This window comes from Dipodomys merriami, unplaced genomic scaffold (genome assembly GCF_024711535.1).
Source record: "Dipodomys merriami isolate MVZ:Mamm:240054 unplaced genomic scaffold, mDipMer1.0.p SCAF_477, whole genome shotgun sequence".
Taxonomy (NCBI): Eukaryota; Metazoa; Chordata; class Mammalia; order Rodentia; family Heteromyidae; genus Dipodomys; species Dipodomys merriami.
This window is the reverse complement of record NW_027206043.1, coordinates 98169-118406: the sequence shown is the minus strand read 5'-3', so window position 1 is coordinate 118406 and position 20238 is coordinate 98169. Positions and strand designations below refer to the sequence as shown.

The window sequence follows — 20238 nt, the reverse complement described above, 5'->3', positions numbered from 1 at the left end:
GGGGCGGGGTCCCCTGCGGGACGCCCCCCCACCCCGCCTCCCCCGACCCGCAGCCCAGGGCCCCCCGCGCGCGCGTGCGGGCGGCGGCGGCGGCGGGGAGGGAGGGCGCGGGCCTCCGGTGCGCAGCCTCCCCGCCTCCGCCCCGCCCCGCGCCCGCCCCGCCCCCGGGACCCCCGCGGGGACCTGGGGTCCGCAGCCCGCGCTCCCTCCGCGCCTCCCAGCCGAGAACTATTCCTTATCCGAAATGCGGAGTGCTTGGGCTCATCCTGTGTGTGCGCGCGTGTGCGTGTGTGTGCGTGAGTGTGCGTGTGTGTGCGTGCGTGTGCCGATCCTGGGGCCTGACCCCCGCGCCTGGGCGCTGCCCTCGGCTCCCCTCTAAGGCTGGCGCTCCACCCCTGGAGCCACAGCCCCACTTTTGGCCGGTTTCCTGGTGGTTCATTGGAGATCAGCGCCTCACGGACTTTCCTGCCCGGCTGGCTTCGAACCGCCGTCCGCAGATCTCAGCCTCCTGAGTCGCTGGGATGACAGGCTTGAGCCCAGCTCTGACTTTTTTTTTCTTGTCTTTATTATATATATATATATATATATATATATATATATATATATATATATATATATATATATATATATATATATATATATATATATATTATACACACACACATATACATACATATATATATACATATATATATATATATATTAAGGTTAAATTCACACCATCTCCAAGAATCCGCCCATTCTAACCACCCGACAGGGAATCCAGCCCCTGGCCACCAGCCTGCTCCCCGTGTTTCCCACCCGCAGAATGCTTCACACTTGACCTCTGCCGTGGCCTTGTACATCCCTCAAGCTTCCTCTCCACCCTCGAAATCCATCGGCTTCCCCTTCTACACAGAAGAGAGGACCAAAGAGGTTAACTGGTGAGCCACGCCTTAACAGGTGACAGAGCCAGGATCTGAGCCAGGTCTGTGTGGTGTCCACCCAGCCCAGGCCCCCCCTGGCCCCCAGCTCCGGCTCACACGGGGCACTCCCCACCCCCACCTGTCCCAGGTGACCAGCAGGCTGCAAGGTGGGGCCTGAGCCAAGCCCAGAAGAGCCTGACACGGAAGAACCAGGCTAATTCCTCTGTGGGTAGCCTCCCTGTCAATTAATTAGGGCAGAGTTAGCCGGCGGCATCCCCGACACCCCCAGAGTCATTAAGGGAGAGGAGGGTCTCATTAGGATCCAGCCGCTTCCCTGCTGTTCCCAGAGGCCTAAGGGAGCTGGCCTCCCAGAGCAGCAGGGCTGCGTAGAGGAGGCCAGCGTGGCGGGGAGAGATGTCAGACCAGCGGTCAGGGAGAGGCCTTAGGAGATCAAACATGAGCACGAGCCTGGTGCTCACGCCTGTCATCCCAGCTGCTCAGGAGGCTGAGATCTGAGGATCGTCCGTGGTTCAAAGCCAGCCTGAGCAGGAAAGGCTGTCAGATTCTTATCTCCAGTGAGCCACCAAAAAAGCCAGAAATGGAGCTGTGGCTCAATGGTAGGCTAAACCTTGAGCACCAAGAGGCTCAGGGACAGTGCCCAGGCCCCGAGTTCAAGCCCCAGGATCGGCACAGAAAAGGGAGGCGGTCTCTAGGAAATAAGCCAGACACAGAAAGTCAACTGGTCCATGTTCTGGTTCCTATGTACAATGTAGCACAGCCATTCTCACGGATAGAGGCGATCTAAGCTGACTACCAGGGCCGGGGAGGGGACGGGCAGAGAAGCCAGGCAGGGAGTGCAAAAACAGAATTCGGAGAGAGGCCTGAGCCCTGAACTCCACTCCCCAGGAGCAGCCGGAGTTGACAGTCATGGAATGCCTGTTCCATGGTCTCCACACAAAGAAATGAGGGCGGGTGTTAGAGGCACAGACACACTAACTTCTGACACGGACAGATACTGAGGTAGTCCTCTCTTGTTAATGCCAGTAATCTGTATGTGCCAGTTAAAAAAATAAATAAATAAAAGCTAATGGGTTTTGTTTTGTTCTGTTTTGGGGTTTTGTCAGTCCTGGGGCTTGAACTCAGGGCCTGGGTACTGTCCCTAAGCTTCTTTTACTCAAGGCTAGCACTCTACCACTTGAGCCACAGGCACCACTTCGGGCTTTTCCTGTGCATGTGGTGCTGAGGAATCGAACCCAGGGCTTCAGGCTTGCTAGGCGAGCGCTCTACCACTAAGCCACATTCCTGGCCCAAAGCTAATGTTGTTTTTTTTAAGTAATAATAATTAATAAAATGGAAACCCCCAAAGAGAAGTGAGCCAGTCTGCCAAGTGGCCCATGCCTGTCATCCTACTTACTCAGGAGGCCGAGATAGAGGCTGGCCACTCAAAAAACCAGCTCAGGCAGGAAGGCCTGTGAAACTGTTACTCCAAGGAAGCAGCAAAAAGCTAGAAATGGAGCTGTGGCTAAGGAAAGAGGTAGAGCACTAGCCTTAAGGAAAAAAAGTTCTTAAAAAAACTAAGGGACAGCTGGGCGCCGGTGGCTCAAGCCTGTAATCCTAGCTACTCAGGAGCCTGAGATCTGAGGGTTGAGGTTCAAAGCCAGCCGGGGAGGAACATCTGTGAGACTCTTATCTCCAATAAAACACTAGAAAACCAGAAGTGGCACTGTGGCTCAAGCGGTAGACCACTTGCCTTGAGCTGAAGAGCTGAGGGACAGCGCCCAGGTCCAGAGTTCAAGACCCACAACCGACCAAAAACAAAAACAAAAAAGAAAACTAAGGGACAGTACCCAGGCCCAGTACCAGCACTAAATAAGTAAATAAACAAGCAAATAAACTATGTGACTCTTCCATCCCAGAAACAGGAAGTTCAGCTCTGACTCTTCCATCCCAGAAACAGGAAGTTCAGACATTCCTCTCCCAATCTCAACAACCATCTAGTGAGAGACCTAAAGTAAATAAATAAAGCTTTTAAGTGTGCAAAGTATCTATATAAGAAGACTCAGGGACATCAACAATTTCAGATAGTACCCTAAAGGTCCAGTCGACTGAAGTGGAAAAGACACTGGAATTTGCCAGGTCCAACAGAGCAATGGCGACCTTTGCTTGGGTCATTTCAGGAGCCTGGAGGAGAGGACCCATCCTTGTCACTCACTGGCCACCACAGGTCACTATTGAATCCCTACCTTTGCAGGAAGTGACCAGGAAAAACCTCCCCTCACAGCCTCGGGCTTCCCGCGTCTCCTGACACCTCTGCTAGGAAAGCGACCTCATTTCTCAAAGACAAAACAAATTCTAGGTCACGTCCCCCTGAGAAGAGAGACCAACTGGATGTGATTATCTCCGAGAGAAAGGGGGGCACCTACTAAAAGTAGAAATCCATGCCCCAGAAGGGAAGACCTCGGGGAACCTAAAAAGGGGTCTCTGATAATTATCTGCCAAGATGGCAGTGTGAAGGGCATCTCCACGTAATGCCAAGAGGAAAGGCGAAAAGAATCACTAGAAGTTTTCGAAGGTTCTCCTTCCACGGCCACTCTGGCACTAAACTCTTATTGTGCCCAAGGACACAACTCTCTTCTCTGCTTGACACTTCTCAACTGCTCTAGCAGGTGGCCACAGCTCAGAAGGCAGCCAAAAAGAAATTTTTCACTGTTCCCTCTATTATTTAAAAAAAAAATGTGTATAATCACAGAGGTAATTTCATAGAGAAAGGAATAATTCCCTATTGGCCGGAGTTAGAAAGATTTGGGTTTTAGTATGTTAGAAGGATATGTGTGTATATTCACGTTATTCCTATTTACATAGGAAGTACAAGGGAATAGAGTAAAAAAAAAAAAAAAGGCCATATTCTGAATAAGTAAAGCAAGACCCTATATCTTGAAAATATCCCAAAGAGAGGCTGGCTATAAGCAACCAAGCACCACAGTTCAAGGCAGCTTAGGGGAAAAAAAGTCTTGAGAGTCATACCTCCTTTTAACCAGCTAAAAATCTGGAAGTGGAGCTGTGATTCAAATGGTAAGCGAGAGCACAAGGCCCTGAGTTCAAGCCCCAGTACCAACACAAATTTTTAAAAATTTTAAGAGGAAAGATGGGCACCAGTGGGTCACACCTGTCATCCTAGCTACTCAAGATCTGAGGATGGTAGTTCAAAGCCAGCCTGGGCAGGAAAGGGCGTGATAATCTTATCTCCAATGAACCGCCAGAAAACCAGAAGTGGCACTGCGGCTTAAGTGGTAGAAGGCTAGCCTTGGGCTGAAGAGCTGAGGGACAGCGCCCAGGCCCAAAGATCAAGCCCCACAACTGACAAAAAATAAAAATAAAAATAAAGAGGAAATATCAAAACAAAACCAAAAAAAACAGCCATCCCTCTCTTCCCCACAAAAAAAATCCATAGCAAGATCTGATCAAAAGAGTTGAACAAAGTGGCACTGTGGCTCAAGTGGTAGAGTGCTTGCCTTGAGCTGAAGAGCACAGGGACAGTGCCTAGGACCAGAGTTCAAGCCCCACGACCAACAACAACAAATGTTTGGGGCTGGGAAGGTGGCTCAGTGGTAGAGGGCTTGCCTTGCATGCCTGAGGCCCTGTGTTCAATTCCCCAGCACCACATAAGCAAAAATTTTAAAAATTAAAAAAAAAAGAGTTGAACAGCACAAGAATTGTAGGAAGACAGAGATAAGCCAGGGAGACTGGCTTCGGGATGAGGTGGAAATAAAAGACAAATTCACTCAGGAAGGTGAAGAAAACAGCCAGACTGCAAGGCCTTGAGAGGAGGGAGCTGGCAGACTTCATTCTCCCTTCACTGGGATTCACTGAAGGACATCCCTGCTGGCTGCTGGGTGGGAAACGACTAATGGAAGCCGAGGAGTGGAAGGTGGGCAATGGGTTAAAAGTTTAAAAAAAAAAAATGAAGAGGAAGAAGAAGAAAAAAATAAGGAAATACTTCTAATTTTGTATCATGAGCAGCTGGAGTGCATAGCGAGCCGACTACCAAGTGAAGCAACTTTAATTGAGTGGAAAAAAGCGAGGACATTCCATCTGGAAGCTTCGGGAAACAGAGGTGTGATGGAGAATTACTCAGGAGAGAAGGACGGGCTCTTGTCTCTTGGGTTTCCCACCTGGCAGAGACTATGATAGGCCGCCAGAAGCTCTTCCTCCCATCCCAGAACCAGGAAGCTCAGCCCTGATTCTCCCATCCCAGAACCAGGAAGTTCCGCCATGACTCTCATTCCAAAAATCAGAAAATTCAGCCAGGACACGCTTCCACTTTTCTTAGAAACAGGAAGATCAGCCAAGAGTTTGCCATCCCAGACACAAGAAGTTCAGCCCTGATTCTCCCATCCCAGAACCAGGAAGTTCAGCCATTTCTCTTCCATCCCAGAAAGAGGAAGTTCCGGCGTGGCTTTCCCAGCTTCCCTTGCTGCCAGGCATGGCCATGTGGCACAGGCCCTCAGCTAACGGAAGCCAACTGAGGCCCTGGGCTCCACAGAGGTAGAAGCGGGATCGGAGGGGAGGGGTCAGGGGTCAGGACAGCAGACAGGGTGCAAGTGTGGCCGGGCCAGTCACAGTGTCCCCAGGGGGCAGCCCTTGGCTCTCAACCTTGGGTTGTTTCGTGGCTTGGCCTTTTGCCCGCCATCTAAAGGTGAGGCCCTTTCCTGTTCCCACAATTCCCAAGAGATGACGGGGAATGGGGCAGAGAAAAAAAAAAATCTCCTTTCAGATACAGAGGCTGGGTTCTGGTATCGAAAGGAGGCGGCCATGAACACAAGGACATGCAAGGGCTGGGGGCATGGCTCAGGTGGCAGAGCGCCAGCCAGTGAAGAGTGCAAGTCCCCACACAGCACCAAAAAGAAAAAGAGACATTGAGAGAGTATCCGGTGCGGAGGGATAACGAAGTCGAGCGGCGTGGACAGAACGCGGCACGTCCCGCGCGCGGAGGGGCCGCGCGTCCCCGCGCAGCGCGACCCTCTTCGCTGCTGTTACAAATGGACCATGTTTCCCCTTTTTGTTCATGTTTTTCCGCTCGAGGCGGGATCCCACGGAGGCTCCGGTCACGGCGTCCGTGACGGGCCGGGCCGGGCCGGGGCGCTCCCAGGCACCCCCGCGCGCCGCCGCCGCCGGCCGGTGCTTCCGGTGGTTCCCTTCCTACCCAGGGCTGGCTTCGAACCGCGATCCTCCGATCCGAGCGTGGCCGGCCCGGGAGGGGGCCCCTCTTCCCGCCCCTCCCCCCTGGAACCCCGCGGGCGTCCGCGTCGCGTCGCCCCGGTGACCGGCGCGCGTGGCGTTCCGCGCCAAAGCGGAGCGGTGGAGGTGCGTGCGTGGGGTGGGCCGAGGTCCCCGCGTCCGTCCGTGCGTCCGTCCGTCCGTCCGCGCGCCCGCGCCGCCGCCATGCCGCCCGTGCTGCTCCCGCCCGCCGCCGAGCGCCCGCAGGACCTGCGCGTGGGCGCCCCCGCGTGGCGGGAGGCCGCGCTGGCCGCGTCGCGCCGCGCGCAGCAGCTGACGGAGCGCAGCGGCCTGGAGGCCGTGGGCATGTGGCAGCCGGCCGACACCGGGCGCGACCCGCACCTGGCGCGGCACCTGAGCCGCGCCGCGCACATGGAGCCCTGGCGCTTCCGCGTGGAGATGCTCAAGGGCGGCGGCACGGTGGAGCGGCCGCCGCCCGGCGAGGGCGTCACGCTGTGGCGCGGGAAGACCAAGCCGCCCGCCTGGCGCGCGCGCCTGCCGCTGCCGCTGCACCGCGACGCGCGCGCCCTGCAGACCGCCGAGGTGGTGCTCGCGCACGCGCGCGGGGCGCGCCTCACGGCCGCGCGCCTGGGCCGCGCGCAGGGCCAGATCAACGCGCAGCTGCAGCGCGTGCTGCGCATGCGCGAGGGCTGCGACCGCCGGCTGGGCGAGGTGCGCAAGGGGCTGCTGATCAACGAGCAGAGCACGCGGCTGCGGAGCTTCCGCCACGCCTCGGAGAAGGTGCGGGGCGAGGGAGCGGGGCGCACCCCAGGCGGGGAGGGGGCAGGCCCGCACCCCCCTTCCCAGCGCCAGGGACGGCTGCCCGGCCACGCTGGAGGCCGAGAGGAGGAGGATCGCAACATGAGGCTGGCCAGAGCCTGGTGGCTCTGCCTGGAAAACCAACATGAGGGGGGCGCGGTTAAAGTGGTTCAACCATGCCCTGAGTTCAAGTCCCCAGTGTTGTCGAGGAGGAGGGAGGGAGGGAGGGAGGGAGGGAAGGAAGGCAGCCAGACCCTGTGATGTGAGAACCCTCTTTGGTCAGTCGTGGGGCTTGAACCCTGGGCCTGGACGCTGTCGCTCAGCTCTCGCAGCTCAAGGCAAGCGCTCTGCCACTTGTGCACAGCATCATTTCCGGTTTTCTGGTGGATAATTGGAGATAAGAGCGCTTACCTTGCATGCACGAGGGCCTGGGTTCAATTCCTCAGCACTATATAAGCAGAAAAAGCCCAAGTGGCCCCATACTTTATTTCCCCCTCCACCCAAGGTTGGTACTCTGCCACTTGAACCCACAGCTCCACATTCAGGTTTTCAGTGATGAATTCTCCAATAAGAATCTCATTAAATGACTTCCCTGCCCTGGCTGACTTCCATCTAGAATCCTTAGATCTCAGCCTCCTGAGTAGCTGAAGATTACCGGTGTGAGCCACCAGTACCACCCACCCACCCCCCCTTGGTGTTTAGATTCCTGACAGAGTGGACAGCACACTGAAATGGGAGAAAGAGGAGCTGAAGGCCATGAAGAGGAAAGTGGAGGTGGACATGGAAAAAACAGAGACCTTGCTCAAGGTCAGGAGGCACCTGACCCTTGTTAGGCAGAGGCTGAGTTGCTGGGGGCTGGGGAAGGGACCCCCCCCCAGCTGTCCAAGGGCTGACTCATTCGGACGCCGAAGACTGTACGAATGGCAGATCCATGCACTCACATGGCACTCCTGGCGGTGGTGGTGTCTTCGCTTTGCAAAAAGGAAACTCACAGCCCTGAGAGGTGGGGTGTGCCCCACCCTGCACCATCCTTCAAAACTGTGAGGGGCTGAGCACATCATCCTGGCTGGATGAGAGACAGAGACAGGATCACGGATTCCCTGCTCTCCCGGCCCCCAGACTCTGGCCACCTGCCGCGACATGCTGGGCTTCTACTGTCAGGAGCGGCTCCAGGCCGCGGAGCTCATGAACCAGCCTCTGGACAAGGTCCTGGAGCAGGCCGGCCGCCACTCCTGGGTGGACCTCTCCCGAGCCCCTACCCCTCGAACCCAGGGCCTGAAGACACCGCCTCCCGACCCTGTGGGTGCCTACACCCCAGGTAGGCCCCACAGAAGGGAGGACTCTGTTACAGCGTGCATGCGTGCACGTGTGTGTGTGTACACTAGTCCCAGGGCGTGTGTGTGTGTGTGTGTGTGTGTGTGTGTGTGTGTGTGTATACTAGTCCCAGGGCTTCTGTGTGTGTGTGTGTGACACTTGTCCCAGGGATTGAACTCAGGGCCTGGGTGCTGCCCCTGAGGGGTTGTTTTGGGGGAGAGCACAAAGTTGGCACTCTACCACTTGAACAGCTCCACTGCTGTCTTTTTGGTGATTAATTAAAGATAATCTCAACCAGGCGCTGGTGGCTCACGCCTGTCATCCAAACTACTCAGGAGGCTGAGATCTGAGGATCACGGTTCAAAGCCAGCCCAAGCAGGGAAGTCCATACGCTCTGATCTCCAATGAAGCACCAGAAAACCAGAAATGGTGCTGTGGCTCAAGTGGTAGAGTGCTCGCTTTGAGCTCAAGAGCTGAGGGACAGCGCCCAGCCCCAGAGTTCAAGCCCCATGGCTGACAAAAAAAAAAAGACAATCTCAAAGACTCTCCTTCCCTGGCTGGCTTTGAACCTTGATCCTCAGATCTCAGCCTCCCGAGTCGCTAGGTTGACAGGTGTGAGCCACCAGTGCCGGCTCACTTCCAGCTTTTTTCATGGTTCATCAGAGATAGGAATCTCTCAGACTTTTCTACCCAGGCTGGCTTTGAACCTTGGTCCTCAGATCTCAGCCTCCCGAGTCACTAGGGTGACAGGTGTGACCCACCGGCCACCAGTGAGCGTCGTCAGTCCCTGGCCCTGCAAGAGTTCGCTCTGTTTCTCCCCCTAGACATTCCTCTCCATGTTCAGCCACAGATTTTGCTTCAACAAACAAAATTCCTACTCAGGCGGTTGCCCGTGTGCATGGCCTGCCTCTGTGTGAGGGGTGAGGGGGCAACAGGAGAGGAAAAGGAGGGAGAAAGAGAGAGAGAGGAAAGAGGAAAAGGAGGGGAGGGGAAAGGGGGAGGAGAGAGAGGAAGGGAAAGGGAGGAGAAGAAGAGGAGGAGGAGAAAGTAGAGGAGGAAAAAGAAGGAAGAGGAGAAGAATTGGAGGAGGAGAGGAGGGAAGAGGGATGGGAGGAGGAGGAGAAAGAAGAGGAGAGGGGGGAAGAAGAAGAGGAGAAGGAGGAGGAAGTAGAAGTTGTTGAGAAAGTGCGTGGCCAGGTACCAGTGGCTCACACCTGTCATCCCAGCTACTCAGGAGGCTGAGATCTGAAGATTGTGGTTCAAAGCCAGCCCGGGCAGAAAAGTCTGCAAGACTCTTTATCTCCAATAAACAACTCAGAAACGCCAGAGTGGTGTGTGGCTCAAGTGGGAGAGCCTTGAGCCCAAAGAGGCTCAGGGACAGCGCCCAAGTCCTGAGTTCAAGTCCCAGGACGGGGGGGGGGGGGGGTGGACAATGGACGTGGAGCTGTGTCTCAAGTGGTAAAGACACCATGCCTAGGCCCCAGGATGGGCACAAAAGAAGAGGAGGAGGAGGGGAGGGATGGCGGGGCCAGGGAAGGAGGAGGCCCGCCCCCCACCCTCACCCCTGCACCCCCAGACTGCGCGACGGCCCTGTTCGAGGCCAAGCGCCTGCTGATGGAGTCCAAGGAGGCGCTGGCGGAGCTGGAGCGCGGCTCCAGCGGCCTGGACGAGCAGCAGCGGCAGATCGGGAACCGCGTGAACAACACGCTCCTGCAGAAGATGCGGGAGACGCTGGAGCTGAAGGTACAGGGCTGCGGCGGGAGGGGGCGTGGGGGCCAGGAGGGGGCGTGGGGCCCCCACACCCACGACCCCCTGCCCCCCCCCCCGCGCCCCGACCCCCAGGAGCGGATAAACATGACGCTGGGCCTCATGCGGGGCACCATCCACCGCTGCACCAAGTTCAGCCAGGAGATGTACGTGACCTGCGGGATCATCAAGGTACGCACACACCCGCGTGGGGCCTGCGAGTCTCAGTGTCCCCGCCCCCCAACACTCTGCCCCCCACTCCCGCCCCAGGGGCCTATGCTGAAGACTCACATGGAGGCCCGAGAGAAACTGGACAGACCCCTGGTTCGAATGTACCAGAAGCACGTGGGCACGCAGCTTCCCGAGGCCACACGCCTGGCTCAGGTAGGCGCACCCCACCCAGCCCCCCACCACGGACAGGAGCCGCGGCTCAAGGGGCAGAACGCAGCGTCCCAACAGCGCAAGGCCCCGAGTTCACAGCCCCGCACTGCCGAGAGAGGAACGCGCACCGATCACCACGCTGCCTTCCAACCCAGCCTCCCAGGAGTCTCCTTTCTGTTTGTTTTTGCTCTGGGTGAACTCAGGTCTGGGCGCTGTCCCTGAGCTTTGTTGTCGTCATTTTGCTTACGGCTGGTGCTCTACCACTTGAGCCACAGCTCTGCCTCTAGCTTTTGTTGGTGGTTCACTGGAGATAAGGGTGTCTCAACAGCCTTGCTTGCCCAGGCTGGCTTCGAACCCCGATCCTCAGAGCCTCCTGAGTAGCTGGGATGACAGGCGTGAGCCACCGTGCCCAGCTCTATTCAGCCCTCTCTGGCAGTGCCGGGGGCCGGCAGGGTCCACCGGCCCAGGGCCTGGCCGGAACCCAGCCTGGCCTCTCTCCTCCCCTCTCCCCCGCTTCCCCTCCCAGGGCACCGACCAGCTCCATCAGCACAACATGCTCATGGAGAAGAACTTGAAGGAGCTGCTGGCCACGCGGGACAAGCTGGCCGGGTGCCTGGGCGCCAAGGAGATGGGCTACCAGATAGACCACAGCGTGGTGCGGCTGCGCCGGCGCCAGCAGAACCCGCACGTGGGCTACGAGCAGGCCCAGCAGCTGGTCCACCACTGAGGCCCAGCGCCCCCCACCCCTCCCCCAGCCCCTCCCCCTCCCAGCCCCCCTCTGGCAGAATTATAATTAAAAAGGCTATTTATCATGTAAACCTATTCCTGAAAGCTATTAGGAAGACTGGGGGGGGGGCACCAGATGCCCTGGAGGTTCAAATCTCAGTCGCCTGGCTTCTTTAAGCTGTGCCACTTTGGGTACATCATCATCCCTCTCTGATCTGCCTCCCACCTACAACAAGACAAGGACACAGGGTCCCCGTCCTGGTCTATTTAATACCATGGGTTCCACTCCCCCCCCTTTCACATTTTTACTGGATAATTTTCTATTTAAAACACCCCCATAGGACTGGGAAGGTGGATTAGTGGTAGAGCGCTTGCCTTGCATGCCTTAGGCCCTGGGTTCGATTCCTCAGCGCCACATAAGCAGAAGTAAATAAAAATAAAGTTCTTTTAAAAAAAAAAAGGGGGGGCTGGGAAGGTGGCTCAGTGGTAGAGCGCTTGCCTTGCATGCCTGAGGCCCTGGGATCAATTCTTCAGCACCACATTAAAAAAAAAAAAAAAAGCATGGTCATAAAAAAGTCATCTCTTGGGACTGGGAAGGTGGCTAAGTGGTAGAGCACTTGCCTTGCATGCCTGAGGCCCTGGGTTCAATTCCTCAGCACCACATAAGAAAAAAGCCGGAAGTGGCACTGTGGCTCAAGTGGTAGAGTGCTAGCCTTGAGCTGAAGAGCTGAGGGACAGCACCCAGGCCCAGAGTTCAGGCTCCAAGACCTGACCCCCCAAAAAAAAGTCATCTCTTAATAGCAACAGAGAGAATATGTTACAAATATTTCTAAGAACATGGAAGTGTGGTTCAGGTGGCAGAGCACCTGCCTGGGAAGAGTCAGGCCCCAAGTTCACACTACTTCACACACACACATGCACACACACACACATATACACATACACATATACACACACATACACACACACTCACAATTTAAAAAGGGCTGGGAAGGTGGCTCAGTGATAGAGTGCTTGCCTCATATGCATGAGGCCCTGGGTTCGATTCCTCAGCACCACATACACAGAAAAAGCCAGAAGTGGCGCTGTGACTCAAGGAGTAGAGTGCTAGCATTGAGCAAAAGAAGCTCAGGGACAGTGCCCAGGCCCTGAGTTCAAGCCCAGGACTGGCAATAAATAAATACCCTCATATAAAGTGAGCATAAACAAGGGTGTCTCGCTGCATAAACTGCACATCAGTCTGGTCATTTAGGTCGTGAAATAACTGAAACCCCTTGGGATAATTCATATACACTTTTAAAAACAGACAAGGTAGACAGATCCTGTCTGGGCAAAAAGTCCTGGAGTCCTCTTCTCAATAGCAGCCGGACACAGTGCAGACGTGTCCCAGCCACCTGGGACACAAATGAGGAAGATCATGGCCCAGTCTGCTCACATGCAAGATCATGTGCAAAACAAGTGTGTGTGTGTGTGTGTGTGTGTGTGTGTGTGTGTGTGTGTACACACACTGGTTCTGCTGCTTGAACTCAGAGCCTGGGCGCTGTCCCTGAGCTGCATTTTGCTCAAGGCTAGCCCTCTACCACTTGAGCCACAGCGCCACTTCCAGTTTTTGAGTAGTTAGTTGGAGATGAGAGTCTCACGGAGACTTTCCTGCCTGGGCTGGCTTCAGACCTCAGTCTTCAGCTCAGCCTCCTGAGTTGCTGGGATGATAGGCGTGAGCCACCGTGCCCAGCCCTCCCTGTGTGTTTGGACCGGCCTGCAGCTCCTTTTCCTGGGGCTGCGCAATGCAGCGTCACCCGTCCCCATTCCCAGAACCTTTGCATGAGGATGCAAATGCTGCTCTGCAAGCAACGTCTTGTCCCACGGGATGGAAGCCTGCCACCCTCGCCCGGCTGACACAGCCCCAGCTGTCACCTCGGCGTGCACGTAACCCAGGCAGCATTTGCACAACCCCCAAAGTTGCCTCAGAGCCGAGGTTTCAGCTCGGTGGCCTCCCCAGGTGTGGGCTTTCCAGACAAGCCACAAGATGCTGGCCGGGTCACAGGTGAATCCAGTCACAATGGTGGAAGAACAGCATGAGGGAATGAAATCCAAACTCCAAACAGTGGTCGGCGAGCGCTAACCTCTCCTTTCATACAACATGAGGGCCCTGGGTTCCCTTACTGCAATAATGAGTAGACAGCTAGGATAATGTTAGCAGATGAGCAGAACAGCTCGCTGTCTGTGTGTGTCTGGCCATGGCAGACGATGCTAAGTGAAAGACATGGACACAAGAGGCGATTCTCCATTGTTGTTCTCCATGTGCTACGTGATTCCTTTTTTCTATCGTGTTTTCCCCTCTATGGTATATCCCCTATTGTCACTGTATTTGGCCTTGGTACCCTGGGTACAATTTGCGGGGGGGGGGGGGGTTGGGGGAAGAGGGGAGGGGACAGCGCCAGGCCCAGAGTTCAAGCCCCATGACCACCACCACCAACAACAAAAAACCTCTGGCTGGGAAGGTAGCTCTGTGGCAGAGTGCTTGCCTAGCATGCATGAAGCCCTGGGTTCGATTCCTCAGCACCACAGACACAGAAAAAGCTGGAGTGGCACTGTGGCTCAAGTGGTAGAGTGCTAGCCTTGAGCAAAAAAAGCTCAGGGACAGTGCCCAGGCCCTGAGTTCAAGTCCCAGGACTGGCAAAAAAATAATAAAATAAAGAGTAGGTCATCTCACAATTACAATCACACACACACACACACACACACACACACACGAGTATTATTGAACCATAAAGAATGAAATGATGACATTAGTAGCAAAAAATGGATGGAACTGAGGATCCTCACATTAAGCAAAATAAGCCAGAGTCAAAAAGACAAATATCCCATGTTGAGTCCACATCTCTATAGGAACAGATACATGAAGGAAGGGAGCAGGGAGGGAGGGAGGGAAAGGGAAGGAACGCGAAGGGAAGGGGAGACAGGGAAGAAGCCAGAGAGATATAAAGAAATGGAATGGGGGGAAAAGAACTTTCTAAAATAATCCCACATTTCCTCTTGATATGAGAGGAGAGAGAGAGACAGAGACAGAGACAGAGAGAAAGACAGAGACAGAGACAGAGAGAAAGAGAGGGAGCGCAAAGGAGAGAGCCCTCTGTGTGTGACGCCGTAACATGCCCCCCCAGCAGCAGCTCCACGCCCCGCCATGCTGAGGAGACCACCAGGAAGCATCTAGAAAACCCAACCTCAGGCACCCCACCGTCTCCTCACTTCCGGCGTCCTGGCTCCTGAGGGCAGGATCTCCCTACAGATCTCAGCATTCACCCCGTGCTGCTGCCCTGACTCACTGGGGCTGACAGCCCGGGACTCGCGCTCCAGTGCTCTGGGCAGAAATGATCTTGTGCAAGCATCCCCCCCCAGCCCCTCCAGGACTCACTGTCTACTCCAGACCTCTTTCCTGACACTTTCTGCACCCTTCCTCCCCCTCTCTTCTCTCTCTCTCTCCCTCTCCCTCTCATTTTCCCCCATTTCTTTCCCCGCCCTTTCCTGAGCACAGAAACATGTTTGCAGTTCTTCCTTGCAAGAACACACCACAGTGGCCATGTGTGCGTATTCGCGCTCTCAGGCGGATAATTGCTCTTTTATCTTCATCTCCCCCTCATTACGAGCCCGCCTGAACCAGCCATGATTAAGTCATGCATCATCTTAAGTCACTCACCCCACGGGGACACGGGGACACAGATCCTCCTCCAGGAGACCTGGCTCTGCTCATGGGTCCTGCGGAGGCTTGGGGCAATCTCCTTCCCTTCCTTCTTCCATGTTGTCTTTGTTTTTGTCCATCGTGGGGCTTGAACTCTGGGCCTGGGCGCTGTCCCTCAGCTCTTCAGCTCAAGGCAAGCGCTCTACCACTTTGAGCCACACCACCACTTCCGGTTTTCTGATGGTTCATTGGAGATAAGACTCTCACACAGCTTCCTGCCTGGGCTGGCTTTGAACCATGATCCTCAGATCTCAGCCTCCTGAGTAGCTGGGATGACAGGCGGGAGCCACCGGTGCCCGGCTTTCTTTCTTCCTTGTTTATCATTGAAAACCCAGAGAGCGCACACATGACCCCAGCCAGAGGACCAAGCCCACCTCCTCAGACGCCAAGAGCACGTCCAGGCCAACCCACACGCAGCGCTGAGCCTCCGGGAGTCCGGGCTGCCCCTCGCACCAGCTGCCCACCAAGTACCATTCAAGAAGCAGTGTTGGAGAAAAGGGATGAAGAGAGGCGCGGAGGGCAGAGGGAAGGAGGAGGATATTCACGAGGTGTGTGGGGCTGGGCCTGGCGGCTCACTCCTGCCATCCTGGCTACTCAGAGGCTGAGATCTGAGCATCGCCTGAGGGGGGAAGCTGACGAGATGGCGGGTGTGATGGGCCCTCTCTCCTTCTAGCTATCCAGGGTACACAAGGAGGAGGGCTGAGCTTCAGCTTTCCCTCTGTGTCATCATGAAACCTTATAGGAAAACATTTTAAGCAAAAAAGTCAGAGGTCCTGGCTCAAGGGAGAGAGCACCTGTCCCGCAGGGACAATGTCCAGTCCTTCGCTCCAACTAGACACGCAGCAAAAGAAGGTGTAGGGTTTGCTGAGTAAAAGCCAGGGCTTCCCTCGTGTGTCAGAAACAGGAAGCCCCTACCACGCTCCACCACGGTGGACACAGCTGTCTCATCTTTCCAGATGAGGAAACCGAGTCACCGGAGTGTGCCCTAGTTCAAGTCACTGGGATGGCGCCTTTGGAGTTGGAATCCAGAGTGAGCAGCCTTCCACAGTGCGCTCCTCTGTGCTTTCCACCAAGTGATCTACTGCTCCAGACTCCTCACCTGTGTGTGCCCCGCTTCTATCAGCCTTACACACACACACACACACACACACACACACACACACACACACACAATTTATAGCCAACTTACAGATATTGGAACAATGTGGATGTGTGTGCAGGAGGGAGGGAGGGAGGACAGGAGGGAGAAAAGAAGGAAGGAAGGAAGGAAGGAAGGAAGGAAGGAAGGAAGGAAGAAAAGGAAGGAAAGAAGGAAGGAAAGAAGGGGAGGGAGGGAAAGAAGGAAGTCCAGAGGGAGGAAGGGAGGAAGGGAGGAAGGAAGGAATGGAGGGAAGGAGAGAGGGAACACGAAGGCAGAACGGGCTGGGAGGATGGCTAAAGTGGTCCAGGCTCCCTGGGTTCAAAGCCCCAGCACTAGGCAGGCACTGATAATCAAGGAGGAAAACCATCCACTGCGGGAAGATGGCAGTTAATAAAACCTGTGTCATTCATTAGAATAAAAGAGGAGTAAATGCAAATTTCAGAAAGCAGGATTTGATGTGGTATATATACACAATGGAATTCTATGCCTCCATCAGAAAGAATGACATTGCCGCATTTGTTAGGAAATGGAAAGGCTTGGAAAAAATTATATTAAGTGAAGTAAGCCAGGCCCAAAGAAACATAGGTCCCATGGTTTTCCTTATTTGCAATAACTAGTATATGTCTGAGTCAAGCAGAAAAGGTCAGATAAGGTGATGTTAGGGAAATGAACCCTAAGATATGTATTCAAATGTTTTTTTTTTCTTTCATGGAATTGTTTCTAACAGATTTATACGATTATTTCTTTGTTGCTTTGTATGTCCCTCCCCCACAGTATAACCCCTGCTTTCACTGTATTTGAGGTCAGTGTAATTTTGGAGGGGAAGGGAAAAAACAAATCGTTTAAATAGGGATACAGGTGGACCCAATGCAACAATGAGATGTACAAGTCGTTATGTCAAAAAGGAACTTTACAACTTTGGTGCGGGGGTGGGGAGGGGGGGGCGGGGGGAAGGATTGGGTGGGGGGGGCAGGGGGAGGATGGGAAGGGATAGGAAAGGGAAACAAAGGAGGAGGCTACAATGCTTGGTAAGAAATGTACTCATCTTGTCCATGTAATTGTAACCCCTCTATACAGAATTTTTGCAATAAAAAAATAAAGTAAAAAAAAGAAAAAAAAGAAAAAAGGAAGCAGGATTTGGGGGCTACGGGCGCAGTGGGGTCACAGAGTCCTGGCGGAGCCCGTGTGAGGTCCCAGGTTCCAACTCCAGCCCTGAAACAATACCGACGGCCATCCTTGCTATTATTCTTTCAACAATCAGAAGTTCCATCCAACAATAACAAGGTACCGGTATTTCTACTGCGCCTGAACATATTCAGATTGTTTTCTCGTTATCAATACCAGAGGGAAGCTATTTCTCTTTTCAAAACAACGTGAACTGCAGGGGAAATAAAATGAGACATTCTAAGTGGGTGTCTGGGATCCGGGATCTTGGGAAACTCCACCACTGCCCTTCCTCCTTGAGTTGCAAAACTTTTGACACATTCCAGGAGGGAGAGGGAGGGAGGGAGAGAGGAGAGGGAGGAAGGGAGGGAGGGAGGGGAGAGGGAGGGGGGAGAGCGAATTCCTGGCTCTGGGCGTCATCCCCCAGACGTGGCTGACTCACTCCTGCCTGACAACCTGTCACCTCTTCTTATTGTCCTGGTGAGTTGTTGATCCTCCAGGCAGCCTGAGTTGGTGGAACGCTGGCCACAGGTTGGGGCTCCGCCACCCTCTCCCACCACCATCTCTGTAAAAGGGAGGCCTGGGGGGAATACTATGCTGGTGATAAAAAATATATATATATATGGGGCTGGGAAAGTGGCTCAGTGGTAGAGCACTTGCCTTGCATGCATGAGGCCCTGGGTTAATTCCTCAGCAAACCACATAAGCAAAAAACAAAAAAAGCGGGAAGTGGCACTGTGGCTCAAGTGGTAGAGCGCTAGCCTTGAGCTGAAGAGCTGAGGGACAGCACCCAGGCCCAGAGTTCAAGCCCCACGTCTGGACCCAAAAAAAAAAAAATAGGTTTCTGATCCAGGCAAACAGACAGAGAAAGGCTGCAGGGAGGCGTGGAGGGGTGTGCTTGCCCAGGAGGGCCATGCGGGATCTGAGTGTGTGCTGGTCTCTGACCCAGTGTGGAGGCCGATCATCCTGCCACCTCCCAGGGAGAAATGGGACTCAGAAAGCAGGGCACGGAGAAACACCTTCCCTCACCACTCTCCAGAAATGATCAGCTGGGCACCGGTGGCTCACACCTGTAATCCCAGCGATTTAGGATGCTGAGATCTGAGGATCCTGATTCAAAGCCAGCCCAGGCAGGAAAATCCATGAGACTCTGATCTCCAGTGAACCACCAGAAAACCAGAAGTGGCGGCGCTGTGGCTCAAGTGGTAGAGGGCTCGCCTTGAGCAATATAAGCTCAGAGACAGTGCCCAGGCCCCAAGTTCAAACCTCAGGACTGGCACAACAAATAAATAAACAAACAAATAAGAACAAGAGTGGTAGTTGAGTCCCCAGGTCTTTCTAGTTACGGATTTGCACTGCGCATCATGGCTGCTCATTTGTGTCAACCCCGCATGGTTCATGTGTCCTCTGTCTTTTGGAAACAGAAGGCCTCTGGCTATTTCATTTGGGGTCAGTACAGGGATTTGAACCCAGGACTCACACTTCCTAGGCAAACACTCTACCACTTGAGCCACACCACCAGTCAATGAAGGAAGACTCACTAAGCACCATTGTAAAGGCGATGTGGCTCCAGAAAGCACTGAGAACTCTGGATGATGGCCCCAAGCTGGTCCAATCTCCTGCCAGAGCTTCATTTCACCTGCCAACTGCCATCTAAGTGGTCGCCGTGGTCTTCTTTCTCCTCCTCCTCCCTCTCCCCCTCCTCCTCCTCCTCCCTCTCCTCTTCCTATTCCTCTCCCTCCTCCTTCTTCTTTTCCTGGTTCTGGGACTTGAATTCAGGGCCTGGGCGCTGTCCTGAGCCTCTTTGTGCTCAAGGCTAGCATTCTAACACTTGAGCCACACACCACTTCCAGCTTTTTCTGAGTGGTTCATTGGAGATCAGAGTCTCACGGACTTTCCTGCCCAGGCTGGCTTGGAACCACGATCCTCAGCTCTCAGCCCGCTGAGCAGCTGGGATGACAGGAGTGAGCCCTGGCACCCGGCTCACTTCTTAGCGTATTGCTTTCTCTCTCCCTTCCCAGACTCAGCTTCACCATGACTGCCCCTCACAGCTCACTGTGTGACCACACAGCCACGGTGTCCGCCATCGAGTCCTCTCTCCCTCCTTGGCCTCCGCCATTCCTCAGTCTGGCCCCCTGCTCTACAAGCTGTGGCTTCCATGTGCCCTTCTGGACAACTCCGATTCATTCTCAGTGTCTTCCCTTTCAACTCATAATTCTGTATCCTCTAGCAGCGTGCCCGCACCTGAGTCGATTTTCCAGGCTGTCTTCTCTCTGACTAACCGAGTGTTTGATCCTCTTATTAATATAATGAACCACTTAATCAATTCCTCTCACCCTGACACGGTGTAGACCTCTCTAGAACATCTGGACTGCAGCATTTCAAAGATACACGACCAGCCATTAGTAACAAGAAGCCGTGCATTCCCATATACAGCCCCTCAGGGCTGCCCAGGGCTGGCTTCAAACCTCAGTCCTCAGATCTCAGCCTCCTGAGTAGCTGAGATTACAGCCGTGAGTCACCCATACCTGACCCTGTCCGTTGTTTGAGTGCATGTTACTTGGTGCCGCACAGTATAAAACACATGCAGATGAAGAACTCCAATCCACCGACCCCTCCTCCTAGACCCCATCTCCCTCACCCTTTACCCCGTATCATTCAATAGCTCCCAGTGAGTTCCAATCTGGCTTATCTCACTCAACATGATCATCTCCAGTCTCACACACTTTTCCCTGCAAATGATTTTGTTCTTTTTGTTTGGTTTGGTTTGGGTTTTTGGTCAATCATGGGGCTGGGACTCGGGCCTGGCTGCCATCCCTGAGCTCATTCGCTCAAAGTTAACCCTCTACCACTTTGAGCCACAGCACCACTTCTGTGTTTTTGTGGCTCATTGGAGAAAAGAGGCTCACAGACTTTCCTGCCCAGGCTGGCTTTGAACTGTGATCCTCAGTTCTCAGGCCCCTGAGTAGCTAGGATGACAGGTGTGAGCCCCCAGTGCCTGGCTTCATTTCATTCTTCCATTGGGTAGCTCCATCCATTCATCAGCAGGTGGACGTGTAAGCTGAGTGCACACAGCGTGGGGGTTG

At 54.4% G+C, this 20238-nt stretch overlaps 1 protein-coding gene across 1 annotated transcript; it reads left to right on the top strand.

Moving 5' to 3' along the window:
* The first annotated feature begins 6347 nt into the window (after positions 1-6347).
* Positions 6348-11634, top strand: LOC138808803 (tektin-like protein 1). Its single transcript, XM_069995015.1, has 7 exons — positions 6348-6923; positions 7644-7748; positions 8061-8259; positions 9832-9998; positions 10098-10193; positions 10272-10385; positions 10909-11634. The coding sequence occupies exons 1-7, from the start codon at positions 6348-6350 to the stop codon at positions 11107-11109; spliced, it is 1458 nt and encodes a 485-aa protein (XP_069851116.1). The 3' UTR covers positions 11110-11634.
* The last annotated feature ends 8604 nt before the right edge of the window (positions 11635-20238 follow it).